The sequence below is a fragment of the Meleagris gallopavo genome, unplaced genomic scaffold (assembly GCF_000146605.3).
Source record: "Meleagris gallopavo isolate NT-WF06-2002-E0010 breed Aviagen turkey brand Nicholas breeding stock unplaced genomic scaffold, Turkey_5.1 ChrUn_random_7180001957605, whole genome shotgun sequence".
Lineage (NCBI taxonomy): Eukaryota > Metazoa > Chordata > Aves > Galliformes > Phasianidae > Meleagris > Meleagris gallopavo.
This window is the reverse complement of record NW_011217706.1, coordinates 14,726-30,806: the sequence shown is the minus strand read 5'-3', so window position 1 is coordinate 30,806 and position 16,081 is coordinate 14,726. Positions and strand designations below refer to the sequence as shown.

Below are 16,081 nucleotides of genomic sequence, written 5' to 3'. Positions count from 1 at the left end.
CGGGGTGGGGCGGGGGAAAACTCATAAAAGCCGTGGGGCAGCAGCAGGCTTGGTGTGGGGCAGGCGGAGGTGGGGAGATGGGGAGAGATGGGGAGCACATTGGGATCTACAGGGCAGCAGGGAGATATGTGGGATGTGGGGAGCTTTGTGGGTCACAAAGGGGGCTGTGAGCTACCCCATAGGGCTGTGGAGCTCTATGGGCCATGGATGTGAGGGATATGGGGTTATGGGCTATGAGGTGTGTGGAGACCTATGAGTATTGGAATATGGGAGGATGTGGGTATCCATGGGACAAGGGGATATGGGAATCTATGGAGCAGGGAGATGTGGGAGGATGTGGAAATCCATGGGGCAGGAGGATGTGGGGATCTATGGGGTGCAGGGAGGAGCTGTGGGTAACAGTCTTTCTCCCCCAGCGCTACAGATCTGTTCCTGTTTCCTGTGTCAGAGCCAGAGACTGAAGGTACAGGGCTGATGTGGGGCTGGGGGACACAATAGGGCAAGGGGCCACTATGGGGCATGGGAACGGTATGAGGCAGGGGAGCGTTTTGGGGGCAGGACAAGGCTCTATGGGGTGATATGAATGCTGGGGGGAGGACGGGGCATCATTTTGCTATGGGGCACTGTGCATTGCTATGGAGCTCATACATTGCTATGGGGCTCTTTCAATGTGGCCCTGCCCGTCAATGAGGCCCTGCCCATTGCTGTGGGTCTCATGGATGTCTATGGGGCCCATACATTTCTGTGGGGCACTATGCATGTCTATGGGTCACAGCTCATTTCTATGGGTCTCACAGATATCTATGGGACAGTCTGCGTGTGAGGGGCTCATGCATGTCTGTGAGGCACCCCTTATCTCTATGGGGCCCATGCATTTCTATGGAGCCCGTGTATCCCTGTGGGTCACTGTGTCGCCGTGACGATGTCACCGTGATGCTGTCACTGTGATGACATCACTGTCACCATACCGACAGATGGAGGCAGCGCTGGGTGTGGCTGCCCCCTTCCTGCGTGCCCCCGAGGGGTCCCGTCCAAGCCCACCAGGTGACACTCGAGGGCTCTGCTTCGTGCCCCACCCCCAGCTTGAGTTTGTCCGTGGCCGCATCACTGCCCGGGCAGGGAACGGGGTCACCGTCACCACGGAGACGGGGGAGGTGAGAGATGGGATCGTGGGGGCGGGGGTTCATGAGGTGGGGTCGGTGGGGATCAGTGGAGCTGGTCAATGGTGTCAGTGCAAGTTGATTCAGTTTGGTCAGTGGAAATCAATGGGGTGGGATCAATGGAGGTGAGTCAGTGAGGGTCAGTGGGATTCAGCGGGGTGGAGTCAGTGGGGTGGGGTCGGTGAGGATCAATAGTAGTAAATGGGGTAAATGGAGTGGGGTCAGTGGGGTGGGGTCAATAGAGGGTGATGGAAGAGAAAGGGTTACTGTGGGGGTTTGGGATGAAAAGGAGAGATTTGGGTAAAAGTTCAGCTTGGGCAATTTGGAGAAGAAAGCCTTAGTGGTGGATTTGGGTGGAAAGGATTGATTTGGGAGATTTGAGGCTTAAAGAGATAGTTTTGGAATTTGAGGCAAAAAAAAGTAAAGGATTTGGTGGGGCTTGGGGTGAAAAAACTATCTTAGGGGACACTGAAAATGGCAAATATGATGTAGTGGAGTGAATAAAAAAAGTGTGATTTTGGGGGATACCTTAATGTGACAAAGCTGAATTTGAGGGGATTTGGGGCTGAAAGGAGGGAATTTGGTGAGATCTGGGGTGGAAAAGTTAAACTTGGGATTTTGACTTGAAAAAGTTGCATTTGGGGCATTCTTGGGATCTTTCTGCAGACCCTGACAGTGCCTGAGGCCAACGTGCACCCCCAGAACCCCCCAAAATTTGACCGCATTGAGGACATGGCCATGCTGACGTTCCTTCATGAGCCCGCCGTTCTCTACAATCTCAAGGAGCGCTATGCTTCCTGGATGATCTATGTGAGCCTTCCCAGCAGCCCCTGTGGTGGACCCACAGCTGAAGGGGTGACCCCATAGCCTATAGAGCAGCCCCAAATCTGTAAGGTGGCCCCACAGCCTATAATGATGCAGGAGCATTGTGGTTTCTCCATGAAGATCTGGGTGGTCACCTTGAGCCCATAGGATTTGAGGCACCTAGTGTGTGGTGGTTTTCCTCCAGAGTTCTTTGGTCCCCTAGAACTGGAATGTCCCATCTCCAGTCCCATTGGGCCACCTAGAATAGGCACATCCCATCTCAAACACTTTGGACCACCTAGAACCAGTCCCATTGGGTCACCTCAAACTGTGATTTCCAGCTCCCATTAAGCCACCTAGTACTGGGACAACCCATTTACAGACTACTTGGGATACCTAGAACCAAGATCTTAAGACCACCTAGAATTGGGATGTCACAGAATCACAGAATGGCCCAGGTTGGAAGGGACCTCAAGGATCATGAATCTCCAACCTCCCTGCCACAGGCAGGGCCACCAAACTCCCCACTTTAATACCAGACCAGGCCTGCCCAGGGCCCCATCCAACCTGGCCTTGAGCACCTCCAGGGATGGATGGGGCATCCACAGCCTCTCTGGGCAGCTGTTCCAGCACTTCACCACTCTCTCTGTAGAGAACTTCCCCCTGACATCCAACCTAAATCTTCCCTCCCTCAACTTAAAACCATTTCCCCTTGTCCTGCTGTTATCTACCCTTTCAAAGAGTTGATTCCCCTCCTGTTTGTAGGCTCCCTTTAGGTACTGAAGGCTGCAATGAGGTCACCCCGCACCTTCTTTTCTCCAGGCTGAACAAGCCCAGCTCCCTCAGCCTGTCTTTGTAGGGGAAGTGCTCCAATCCTCTAAATGTCCCATTTCAAGACCTCTTTAGATACCTAGAACTGTGATTTCCAGATCCCATTAGGCCACCTAGAACAGGGATGTCCTGTCTTTATTCCCCTTGTAGCAACTAAATGGAAATTTCAAGACCCTTTGTGTCATCTAGAATTGGGACAGGGCATTTCCAGAGTCCTTGGATTACCTAGAATTAAGATGTCAAGAACACAAGACCATCTAGAATTGAGATGTCCTGTGTCTAGACCCTTTGGGACACCTACAAACAAAGTTTACAGGCCTGTTCTGTCAACCAGAACTGGAATGTCACATCCTCTCTCCCCTTGGAACAACTAGAACTGAGATTTCCAGACCTTTTGGGCCACATAGAAATGGGACTTCCTATCTCAAGATTACTTGGGCATCCTAGAATTGGAATGTTCCATCTTGAGACCCTTTGGTACACCTAGAAGCAAGATCTCAAGATCCCTTGGGCCACCTAAAACTGGGACAACCTATTTACAGACTGTATGGGCCACCTAGAACTATGAGGTCCCCTCTCAGACTCATAGAGTCACCAAGAACCCCTTCTAGTGGGATGACATTTCATGATCCTGTCCCATGTCCCCTTCTCCAGACCTACTCAGGGCTCTTTTGTGTCACTGTCAACCCATACAAGTGGCTTCCGGTCTACAATGCTGAGGTGGTGGCTGCCTACCGGGGCAAGAAGCGGACTGAGGTCCCACCCCATATCTTCTCCATCTCGGATAATGCATACCAGAACATGCTGACAGGTAGGGACCTCAAACTGGCAAATTTCATCACCAAAAAATGGACCCAGAGCTAAAGCCTGGTCTTCATGTTAGTGACTCTACCATCTCTTGTGTCTGCTCCCTGCAGATCGTGAGAACCAGTCCATCCTCATCACGTAAGTCCCAGCCCCATGGTGCTGGAGGGGTGGGAGGGCAGCACTGCACTATAGTGCCCCACACATCTCACCACTGCCCCATGGCTTCAGTGGAGAATCCGGAGCGGGGAAGACTGTTAACACAAAGCGGGTCATCCAATACTTTGCCAGCATTGCCGCCATTGGTGACCGCAAAAAGGAGGTAGCAAATAGCAGCAAGGTGGGTCCTGTGGTCATACTCTCTTAGCATGCCACACTTGTGGAGCTGCTTGTTCCCTTCCACTGATCTCCACTGACCACCAGGGGACTCTGGAGGATCAAATCATCCAGGCTAACCCTGCCTTGGAGGCCTTCGGCAACGCCAAGACTGTCCGCAATGACAACTCTTCACGATTTGTGAGTGGTGGGGATGTTGGTGGGTTCTATGGCACAAGGTTGGGAATCTATGGGGCAGAGAAATCTCATGCTGTTGTTCTCATAGGGGAAGTTCATCCGAATCCACTTTGGGGCTACTGGGAAGTTGGCATCAGCCGATATCGAGACCTGTGAGTGGCTTTGGGGATGCATCTTTGAGCCATCATGCCAACCTTCCATCTGTCTTATCCATCTTCTCATCCCATCCACCTCAAAACCTTCTCTCCATCCTCCCCAGATCTCTTGGAGAAGTCCCGAGTCATCTTCCAGCTGAAGGCTGAGAGGAACTACCACATCTTCTACCAGATCCTCTCCAACAAGAAGCCTGAGCTTCTGGGTGAGTTCGGTCTTCTTCCATCCTCTCTTTCTCTACTCATTTTTTGAGGCAATTGAGGACCGTTTGGGTTATTTTGTGTCTTTTTCCCTCTTTCCTGCCCCACCACTGAGCAGAGATGCTGCTTATCACCAACAACCCTTATGACTACAGTTACGTCTCCCAAGGAGAGGTGACCGTGGCCTCCATTGATGACTCAGAAGAACTGTTGGCAACTGATGTAAGCAGATGGAGGAGTCCTCAGATGGAGGAGACCGTGGTTGGATGAATCAATTGATGAATGATTGGATCATCAGATGAAGGAAACCATGTGTTGTTGAGGCCCTGAAATGGATGAATGATTCTTTAGATGGATGGTTGAATCTTTAAATGGATGAATGCATGGATGGATGAGTCTATGGTGGACGGATGAGTCTTTAGATGGATGAATGACATTTTAGATGGTTAAATACATCATGGGTAGATGAGACTCTCTAACAAATAAGAAGAGCGGGACAGACACACAGCTGGTGGCCACATGATGTCTGTGCCCTCAGCACAGTGCTGGGGGGACATCAGGCCCTCTCTGACTCCCTCTGTTCACCCTACAGAGTGCTTTCGATGTCCTGGGCTTCACTGCTGAGGAGAAAGCTGGTGTTTACAAGCTGACGGGCGCCATCATGCACTTCGGCAATATGAAGTTCAAGCAGAAGCAACGGGAGGAGCAGGCAGAACCAGACGGCACCGAAGGTTCGTGGGATGACATAGTTTGGGGTCCCCCAGCTCCCTCAAAGATGTGGAGGAGGCGGGGCCTGACTGATGTTCTCTTCTCCTTGATGGGAAGATGCTGACAAGTCGGCTTACCTGATGGGGCTGAACTCAGCTGACCTCCTCAAGGGGCTGTGCCATCCCCGGGTGAAAGTGGGCAATGAGTATGTCACCAAGGGACAGAGCGTCCAGCAAGTATACTACTCCATTGGGGCTCTGGCCAAGGCCGTCTATGAGAAAATGTTCAACTGGATGGTGGTCAGGATCAACAACTCACTGGAGACCAAACAGCCTCGTCAATACTTCATCGGTGTCCTGGATATTGCTGGCTTTGAGATCTTCGATGTGAGACTGTAGGAGAGCACCATGGGTGCTTTTGGGTGTTGGGATGATGCAGCTGGGCATAGGATCGACGTCCTTAAGAGTCACATTGAACTTCAGTGGGAACGTGGTGCTGCTGGGTGCTGTGTTTACTCCCACTGAGTGGTGACTTGACCTCCCCATTGGGCATTACATTGACATTGTTGGGTTTCCTGTTGACTTTGATGGGTCTTCAATTCATTCTATTGATCCTGTGGGTGTTATGTTAACCATAATGGGTCTGTAATTAACTCCACTGGTCCTACTGAGCACTTCATTGACCCCCTTGGGTTTTCTGATGACCCATTGGGTCACACATTGGGTGTTACATAGACCACATTGACTGTCTTTTCTCTCCCCAGTTCAACAGCTTTGAGCAGCTCTGTATTAACTTCACCAATGAGAAGCTGCAGCAGTTCTTCAACCACCACATGTTTGTGCTGGAACAGGAAGAGTACAAGAAGGAGGGCATTGAGTGGGAGTTCATTGATTTTGGCATGGACCTCCAGGCCTGCATTGATCTCATCGAGAAGGTACTGCCTCTCCCAGGGCATTTTGGGATGCTTTTCCACTTGGAGCTTGCCAGGGACTCCAAAAGTGATCAGTTGGGTGGTGCTTGGTGTACTCCATGGCCAATGAGGTCCTCTCGTTGGTAGCCCATGGGGATCATGTCCATCCTGGAGGAGGAGTGCATGTTCCCCAAAGCTTCAGACATGACCTTCAAGGCCAAACTGTTTGACAACCACTTGGGCAAATCAGCCAATTTTGGGAAACCCAGGAATGTCAAAGGAAAGGCAGAAGCCCACTTCTCACTCATCCACTACGCGGGCACAGTGGACTACAATATCATCGGTTGGTTGGAGAAGAACAAGGATCCCCTCAATGAGACAGTAGTGGGGCTCTATCAAAAGTCAGCCCTCAAGTTATTGGCCAGTCTCTTCTCCAACTATGCTGGGGCAGATACTGGTAAGAGGATGGATGGAGATGGTTGGATGATGGATGGGGAAGATCTACTTCTGGCAGTTCTCTCCCTGCTTACCTTACCCCTTCTCCTTTTCCCAGGTGGTGACAGTGGAAAGGGGAAAGGAGCCAAGAAGAAAGGTTCCTCCTTCCAGACCGTCTCAGCCCTGCACCGGGTGAGTGCCCCATTTAGAGGACAGGCTATGGGGCAGAGGGAAGATTACCTCGCTCCAGGGCCTTCTTGCTCCTCCCCTGTGGCCCGTTGGTTTCAATCTCTTCTCACCTCCTCCAGGAGAACCTCAACAAGCTGATGGCCAACCTCAAGACAACCCATCCTCACTTTGTCCGTTGCCTCATCCCTAATGAGAGGAAGGAGCCGGGTGAGGGGGTGGAGACTAGAGAGGTTGTGACAGTGGGTATGGCTAAAGGCTGACCCATTTTTACCCCCCTACCTGACAGGTGTGATGGACAACCCCTTGGTGATGCACCAGCTCCGATGCAATGGGGTGCTAGAGGGCATCCGCATCTGCCGCAAGGGTTTTCCCAACCGCATCCTCTATGGGGACTTCCGCCAACGGTGGAGATAGCATGACAGTGGTGTTGGGGATGTGGGGATGGGCTTTGAGCTCATTTGGGTTCTCTCTTCCTGCCCTACCTAGGTACCGCATCCTGAACCCCACAGCCATCCCTGAGGGGCAATTCATTGACAGCCGCAAGGGTGCTGAGAAGCTCCTGGGGTCCCTTGACATTGACCATAACCAGTACAAATTTGGGCACACCAAGGTGAGGTCCATCCATACATCAAATCATCAGTCTGTCTTCTGTCCTTCTGGCAACCAACACTTCATCCATCCAACCCAATATCCAACTCTTCCATCTAACCCTTCCATCCTATCTAATGTCCAGCCCTTCCATTCAATGCAATGTCCAGTCCTTCGATCCAATCTCCACATCTCTTCCACATCTAACCTAACACAACCATTGACATTTCCATCCAACTCATCTGACATTCTTTCCATCCAGCCCATCCACCAACCCTTCCAGGCAGCTCTCCCATCCAATTCAATCTCCAGCCCTTCCATCCACCCCAATCCCACCCATTCCACCTGTCTTCTGCTCCATCCTCTTCTCAACCACCTCCTTCCTCTTCCAAGGTCTTTTTCAAGGCTGGGCTGCTGGGGCTGTTGGAGGAGATGCGGGATGAGCGCCTCTCCCTCATCATCACCCGCATCCAAGCTCAAGCCCGGGGCCAGCTCATGCGCATTGAGTTCAAGAAGATTCTGGAGCGCCGGTGAGATGAGGATAGGTCCTCCTACCAGGGATGGAGCTCCCATGTGACCCAGCTCCACTATGTAGGACTTGGGTGGTGGCATCATCTGAGTGTCCCCATCATAGGGATGCACTCTTGGTAATCCAGTGGAACATCCGGGCCTTCATGGGGGTGAAGAACTGGCCATGGATGAAGCTCTACTTCAAGATCAAGCCCCTGCTGAAGAGCGCTGAGACTGAGAAGGAGATGCAGGTGGGAGGGCATCACAAAACCATCATGGTGTGGGCCACCAAGGACATGGTTAGGGTGGGGCTAATGAGTGGTGGAACCATTTGCTATTGCTATTGGTCTCCTGTGCCTTGATGCAGACAATGAAGGAGGAATTTGGGCATCTGAAGGAAGCCTTGGAGAAGTCAGAGGCACGTCGGAAGGAACTGGAGGAGAAGATGGTTTCCATGCTGCAGGAGAAGAATGACCTCCAGTTGCAAGTGCAGGCCGTGCGTGATGGAGATGTCCCAACTCCACAGATTCCCTTCTCCCTTCCTTCCTGGTCCTACCAATTTGTCCCCTTCATAGGAACAAGACAATCTCGCTGATGCTGAGGAGCGCTGTGATCAGCTGATCAAGAACAAGATCCAGCTGGAGGCCAAAGTGAAGGAGATGACAGAGAGGCTAGAGGAAGAAGAAGAGATGAATGCCGAGCTGACAGCCAAGAAAAGGAAGCTTGAGGACGAGTGTTCAGAGCTTAAGAAGGACATTGATGACCTGGAGCTGTCTTTGGCCAAAGTGGAGAAGGAGAAACATGCCACAGAGAACAAGGTGAAGTGGTTGGGGTGAGAAGACCCAAGGATGGTTGGGTTGGGTTGGTAAGTCCCGGGGTATTTCAGTTAGGTTGGATTGAGATGACCCAAAATTAGTTGGGTTGGGTTGAGAATATGTAAGGAGAGTTGTGTTGAATTGAGAAGACCTAGAGATTATTGAGTTGCACTGAGAAGACCTAAGGGTAGTTTGGGTTGAGAAGACTGAAGGGTGGCTGGGTTGGACTGAGAAGATCCAAAGGTTGTTGAGTTGGGTAGAGAAACTCCAAGAGGGGTTTGATTGGATTGAGAAGACCCAAGGGTGGCTGGGTTGGATTTGACCCAAAGATGGTTTAGTTGCATTGAGATGAGATGTAAGTTGGTAGGTTTGGGTTGAGAAGAACCAAGAGTGATTGGCTGGGCTGGCTGAATCACCTTAGATTCAGCTTGACCATGAGTAAGAACAGCTTCTTCCTGTCTCTGCCCTACCTTTGGCATCATGATGGAGGCCTGATGTTTCTCACCGTGCAGGTCAAGAACCTTACAGAGGAGATGGCCGGGCTGGACGAGAACATCACCAAGCTGACCAAAGAGAAGAAGACCCTGCAGGAGTCTCACCAGCAAGCCCTGGATGACCTGCAGGCTGAGGAAGACAAGGTCAACACTTTGGCGAAAGCCAAAGTGAAGCTGGAACAGCAAGTGGATGACGTGAGTCCTGTTTCTCCTGTCAGAAAACATCCTTTAGTGTGGGTTTTTTGTCAGCTGATGGAGATCTCTGCATTGTTTGCAGCTGGAGAGCTCACTGGAACAGGAGAAAAAGATACGGATGGACCTGGAACGAGCCAAGAGGAAGCTGGAAGGTGACTTGAAGCTAGCTCAGGAGAGTGTTATGGACCTGGAGAATGACAAGCAGCAGCTGGAGGAGAGGCTGAAAAAGTAGGGAACTGCCCACCACCTCTTCCATCCCCTTGTCTCTTACCCATAATCCTGCTCTTCTCTGAGAACCTGGGGCTATGATTGGTGTTTCTTCTATTCCAGGAAAGACTTTGAACTCAACACGCTCAATGCTCGAATTGAGGATGAGCAAGCGATTGCTGCTCAGCTCCAAAAGAAGCTGAAAGAGCTTCAGGTCAGGCTGAGGTGGAGTTGAAGAGTCTCCACTTGGTTGTGTTGAGCTCTGTTGGGTTGGGTTGAATTGGTCTGGTAGAGGTGTCTCCAATTGGGTGGATTGGGTTGAAGAATCTCCACTGAGTTGGGTTGAGTTCAGTTGGATGGAGTTGGGTTGGATTCAAGACTCTCCATCAGATTGGATTTGAAGAATATGCAACTGGTTGAGTTGGGTTGAAGAGGCTCCAACTGGCTGAGTAGAAGAGTTGGGCCAAGAGAATCCCTGTGATGTTCTACCTGTCCATGGGCTACAGGCACGGATTGAGGAGCTGGAGGAGGAACTAGAGGCAGAGCGGATGGGCCGGGCTAAGGTGGAGAAGCTGCGCTCAGAGCTGTTGCAGGAACTGGAGGAGACCAGTGAGCGGCTGGAGGAGGCAGGTGGTGCCACTTCAGTGCAGCTTGAGCTTAACAAGAAGCGGGAAGCTGAATTCCAGAAGCTGCGGAGGGACCTGGAGGAGGCCACATTGCAGCATGAGGCCACGGCTGCTGCACTGCGCAAGAAGCATGCTGACAGTGTGGCTGAGCTGAGTGAGCAGCTTGACAACCTGCAGCGTGTCAAGCAGAAGCTGGAGAAGGAGAAGAGTGAGCTCAAGCTGGAGCTGGATGATGTCAGCTCCAACACAGAGCAGCTCATCAAGGCCAAGGTAGGAGACGGGCCTCAACTGCAAAGACCAAGATGAAGCTAGATGGGACAGCTCTTCTTAAACGCTTCCCATATTCCCTTGCATCTCCCTTCCATTCCTTCCCCTAGGCCAACCTGGAAAAGATGTGCCGCACCATGGAGGACCAGATGAATGAACACCGCAGCAAGTTGGAAGAGGCTCAGCGCACTGTCACTGACCTCAGCACCCAGCGAGCCAAGCTCCAGACAGAGAATAGTGAGTGCCTCACTCACCTCTCACCCAACTGCTGGCCTTGGGGAGTGTGAGGTGGCTCTGGGGGTCTCTTAAGCAATGATCAACTACCCCTCTTTGTGCCCCTTAGGCGAGCTCTCAAGGCAGCTGGAAGAGAAGGAAGCTTTCATCAACCAGCTGATGCGAGGGAAACTCACCTACACTCAGCAGCTGGAGGACCTCAAGAGGCAGCTGGAGGAGGAGGCCAAGGTACGGCCTTGTTGGAGAGGTTGGTAGGGCTGGAGGTTTAGGGTACGAGACACCATGACGTTAGGAGTGAGGAATGGGATGGAGGAGCTCAGTTGAGTTGGCTGGAGTCAAGGAGGTTAAGTTAGGTTGGGTTGAGTTTGTTTGGGTTCAATTGGTCTAAGGAATACCTGATTGATTTAAGCTGATGAACACGAACACTTTCTGAGTTGAAGGACCTCAAGCTGTTCCCAGTTAACATAGCTCCATCTTCTCCTTGCCCCAGGCCAAGAACGCATTGGCCCATGCCCTCCAATCAGCCCAGCATGACTGCGACCTGCTGCGGGAGCAATACGAGGAGGAGATGGAGGCCAAGGCTGAGCTCCAGCGTGCTCTCTCCAAGGCCAACTCTGAGGTGGCCCAGTGGAGGACCAAGTACGAGACAGATGCCATCCAACGCACTGAGGAGCTGGAGGAGGCCAAGTGAGTCATCTTCCATGGACATAGAGGCTCTTCAAGGAGTCCAGAAAGGCCATGTGGGGGTTGTGTCCATCCATCTGGTAGGAAGAAGCTGGCACAACGACTTCAGGAAGCTGAGGAGGCTGTGGAGGCGGTCAATGCCAAGTGCTCCTCCTTGGAGAAGACCAAGCACCGGCTGCAGAATGAGATTGAGGACTTGATGGCGGATGTAGAGAGGTCAAATGCAGCGGCTGCTGCTCTGGACAAGAAGCAGAGGAACTTTGACAAGGTCAGGGCACCAGAATGTGGTAAGGGTTCAGAGAAGGAGAAGGTTCTCCATGGAGGAAGAGGTTACAAGCAGTGTCTTGCTGGTGTCCCCATAGATCTTGTCAGAATGGAAGCAGAAGTTCGAGGAGTCACAAACAGAGCTGGAGGCATCACAGAAGGAGGCTAGGTCCCTCAGCACTGAGCTCTTCAAGCTGAAGAATGCCTACGAGGAATCACTGGAGCACCTGGAGACCTTCAAGAGGGAGAATAAGAACCTCCAAGGTGAGACCATGGCATCCACCTGGCCACTCCAATGTTATCCATTTCTACATGATCTGATGGATTCTCATCCATGCAGAGGAGATCTCGGACCTCACAGAGCAGCTGGGAGCCAGCCAAAAATCCATTCATGAGCTGGAGAAAGTCCGGAAGCAACTGGATGCTGAGAAGCTGGAGCTGCAAGCAGCATTGGAGGAGGCAGAGGTGAGCCAAGCTCTATACCCACCTGCCCCATATATCTCCATTTGTCCTTCTGGTGTCCTCTATGGCCACCAGTGTTTTCCGGTCCTCCGTAGGCATCTCTCGAGCATGAAGAGGGGAAGATCCTGAGGGCCCAGCTAGAGTTTAATCAAGTGAAGGCTGACTATGAACGCAAGCTTGCTGAGAAGGATGAGGAGATGGAGCAAGCCAAACGCAACCACCTGCGGGTGGTGGACTCACTGCAGACCTCACTGGATGCTGAGACACGAAGCCGAAATGAAGCCCTGAGGCTGAAGAAGAAGATGGAGGGTGACCTCAATGAGATGGAGATCCAGCTGAGCCATGCCAACCGTACAGCAGCTGAGGCCCAGAAGCAAGTCAAGGCACTGCAGGGCTATCTCAAGGTACCCATAGGACTGCTGACCCATCAGGAATTAATGGGCCAAGATCGTCATTTGGACATTAGGTGGCACAAGTTTGCTATTGGGTGCCAGTATGATTGGTTTTAGGTTGCCATTGGGTGACCATCAGCTGGCTGATGGGTGGCCAGTGAGTGGCCATAAGGAAGCTATTGTGTGACCATTGAGTGCCCATTCAGTGGCCATTGGGTGCCTGTTAGATATTCATTTACTGGCTGATGGATGTCCATTAGGTAGCTGTTGGCTGTCCATTGGGTGGAAACTAAGATGCCATTAGGTAACACTAACTGGCCTTTGAGGGGTTGCTAATGAGTGGGCATTTGCTAGCTGATGGACAGCCATTGGTTGGAATTTGGCTTGCCTGCTGGGTGGTCATTGGAAAGCCCAGTGTAGCTGTTGGATGCCTGTTGAGTGGCTGTTAGGTAGCCATTGATTCCCTATTGGGTAGCTGTTGAGTGGCCATTGGGTGGCTATCCAGTGACCCTTGGGTAGCCATGGGAGGCCACTGTATGCTTGTTTGGTGGCCACTGAGTGCCAACTGGGTATCTATTGGGTGGCCATTGGGTGATCCTTAGGTGGCTGTTGAGTGGCACAAGATGGTTGTTGGGTGTGTGTTCATCCAATTCCCACCTCCCTACTCGTGCTCCTCCCACCACATTGCCTTGCAGGACACCCAATTACAGCTGGATGATGCTGTACGAGCTAATGAGGACCTGAAAGAGAACATTGCCATTGTGGAGCGGAGGAACAACCTCCTCCAATCAGAGCTGGAGGAGCTGAGGGCTATGGTGGAGCAGAGCGAGCGGGCTCGCAAATTGGCTGAGCAGGAACTGATTGAGGCCAGTGAGCGGGTCCAACTTCTCCACTCCCAGGTGAGGACACTTTGATGAAGACTCAGCCTTGCATCTCCTAAAATATCCCATTGGAGAGAGGCAAGAGATAGAGCATAGACATAAGACATAGAACATTCCACTGGAGAGCAGAAAGACCTAGAAAGTCCCATTGGAGAACAGCAGGTGACTTTCATGCTCCTCTCTTCCAGAACACCAGCCTCATCAACCAGAAGAAGAAGATGGAGGCTGACATCTCCCAGCTGCAGACAGAGGTGGAAGAAGCCATCCAGGAGTGCCGGAATGCCGAGGAGAAAGCCAAGAAGGCCATCACTGATGTGAGTGTCGTGCTGGACTTGGTTGAGGGACCAAGGACACCCTCAATCATTCTCCTACCAATGGGATCAGTGGACCAATGGGACTCCCTGCATTCCTCCATCTCTCCATGCCCTCCTTAGTGTCTCATTTCCCTTGCCTAGGCGGCCATGATGGCGGAGGAGCTGAAGAAGGAGCAGGACACAAGTGCCCACTTAGAGAGGATGAAGAAGAACATGGAGCAGACTGTCAAGGACCTTCAGCTGAGGCTGGACGAGGCTGAGCAGTTGGCCCTCAAGGGAGGCAAGAAGCAGCTGCAGAAGTTGGAGGTTCGGGTGCGGGAGCTGGAGAATGAGCTGGAGGCTGAGCAGAAGCGGAACGCTGAGAGCATCAAGGGACTCCGCAAGTCAGAGCGGCGTGTCAAGGAGCTCAGCTACCAGGTGGGACATCACAGCAGAGCTGGTGGTCATAAAGGCATGGATGACCTAGAACGTCACCCACTCTATGTTCGCATAGATGCTGCATGACCTGGAATGTGGTTGACCTGTTGACTTTAGGGAAATGCATGCTCTACAGCATGGTTGACCTGGTAGTAATGGGGATGAGTGACCTAGGACATGGTTGACCTGTTAGCTGTAGGGGCAGGGATGACTTAAAGCATAGACCTGGTGGTCACAGGGACATGGGTGACCTAGAATATCGTGGCCAGTGGACACTGATGACCATGGCCATCTGCTGCCTCTATGTCCAATGTCCTACAAGCTTTAAGGGGTACACACCTCTCACAAGAACATCTCTAAATAATCTCCACTTCTAACTGCCACCATGGTTACCTAAAGCATGGAGATCTATGAGGGGCTGTGGGACCTGGACCAACCGTTTCCCATCTTGGTGTTCCCCCTCCCCCCAGACAGAGGAGGACCGGAAGAACATGGTGAGGCTGCAGGACCTGGTGGACAAGCTGCAGCTGAAGGTGAAGGCCTATAAGAGGCAGGCAGAGGAAGCGGTGAGTTCAGTGGGGAGGAAGAGGAAAACGGAAGGGAAAAATTAGGAAAAATGGAGAAATAGATGGAGAAATTGGAAAAACTAGAAAAATAATTGATGAATGGCTGGAGAAATGGATGAATGGGCAGATGTATTGGGTGGAGAACTAGGTGGAGAAACTGTAGAAAGCAGAGAAATTTGAGAAATTGACTGATGGATGGAGAAATTGGAGGAGAATGCATGGAGAAATTAGAAAGGATGGAGAAAATGTAGAAATGGAGAAACTGGTTGATTGATGGATGGAGATATTGGATGAAGATATAGGTGAAAAAAATGGAGAAAGAGATGGTTGAGAAGACGGATAAATGGAAGAGTAGAGATGGATGGCTGGGTTGGGACAGAGAATGGGGAAGTGTGGATGGACAGAATGATGCTGAGATGGCTGCAAGGATGATGGGACTGAGGGAGAAAGAAGATGGATGGGTGAGAAAGAGTAGATGAAGGATTGCTGGGTAGATAGAAAAAGCCTGGGTGGATGGGTGGATGGCTGGATGGATTTTTGGACCAGTGGATGGACGAGACAGCTGCCAAGATGGCCACTGCCTCACCCCACAGGAAGAGCAGGCCAACTCCAACCTGGCCAAGTTCCGCAAGGTACAGCACGAGCTGGATGAGGCAGAGGAATGTGCCAACATAGCCCAAGCCCTGACCTCTGTCCAATACCTTTTGTATCCCCCAAAGTTCCCTGATTTCAATCAATAAATATCTTCAAGAAGCAGCAGCTGCATGTATGGGGTAAAACATGGTGTGGGGAAGGGCTTGGTGTGGGGCAGGGCTTTGTGTGATGTTGCCCCATGGCGCAGTGGGGTTGTGGTGGGAGCCACAGGAGACTGAATGTGGTCAAGAGCACCAGATCGCCTCCTGGGCTATCTTGCAGTGCCGTTTGAGTGGCCTCATGTGAACCTCAACTGGCACCTATAGTGTACACTATGCACCTATAGTGTAGCACTATAGAGTGCTACAGGTCACTATGCATCCCTATAGGTCCCCTGTTGGTCCCTATGTGTCTCTATGGGTCTCTTTGGTTCCCTATGGGTCTTGTGGGTCCCCACCCCCCACTGGCAACCACCGTGGCCCCACCCCCAGGAATTTGTCACTTGCCAAGGACAAAGAGGAGACAAAGAAGCGGAGGTGGGGCTGGGCGATAAGGAGGCCAAAAATAGCCCCATCCCTGCCCCCTGTCAGCAGTGAGAAGTGGCAGACATGGTGCGTTCCAGAGATCCACAGGGGACCCTTAGAACCCCCATTGCTCCCCATAGAGCCCCATGGGGTCCCATACACACCTAGAGTGAGAGCTAAGAGGCAGAGCCTGTGGGGTCCCCTGTGTCTCTTGTAGGGCTTGCAGCAGGTTCTATGGGGCAGGGCCTGTGGGTCTAGGCTTTGGGCACAGGGTGGACGTAGTAGGGCAGAGCCTATGGGG

The 16,081-nt window shown here is 51.9% G+C and overlaps 1 protein-coding gene across 1 annotated transcript; it reads left to right on the top strand.

The window, feature by feature from the left end:
- Window positions 1–259: 259 nt before the first annotated feature.
- Window positions 260–15,387, top strand: LOC100549331 (myosin-7-like). The gene is made up of 38 exons (XM_019611889.2): window positions 260–463; window positions 975–1,154; window positions 1,827–1,970; window positions 3,450–3,606; window positions 3,713–3,740; window positions 3,831–3,939; window positions 4,023–4,115; window positions 4,201–4,264; window positions 4,372–4,470; window positions 4,584–4,687; window positions 5,058–5,196; window positions 5,291–5,559; window positions 5,937–6,107; window positions 6,231–6,540; window positions 6,637–6,710; window positions 6,827–6,914; window positions 6,994–7,111; window positions 7,194–7,317; window positions 7,689–7,825; window positions 7,930–8,056; window positions 8,173–8,301; window positions 8,381–8,623; window positions 9,133–9,309; window positions 9,392–9,537; window positions 9,640–9,730; window positions 10,023–10,412; window positions 10,520–10,646; window positions 10,753–10,871; window positions 11,134–11,330; window positions 11,412–11,595; window positions 11,690–11,855; window positions 11,932–12,056; window positions 12,149–12,457; window positions 13,141–13,344; window positions 13,515–13,640; window positions 13,782–14,057; window positions 14,528–14,623; window positions 15,217–15,387. The coding sequence occupies exons 1-38, from the start codon at window positions 275–277 to the stop codon at window positions 15,361–15,363; spliced, it is 5,976 nt and encodes a 1,991-aa protein (XP_019467434.1). The 5' UTR covers window positions 260–274; the 3' UTR covers window positions 15,364–15,387.
- The last annotated feature ends 694 nt before the right edge of the window (window positions 15,388–16,081 follow it).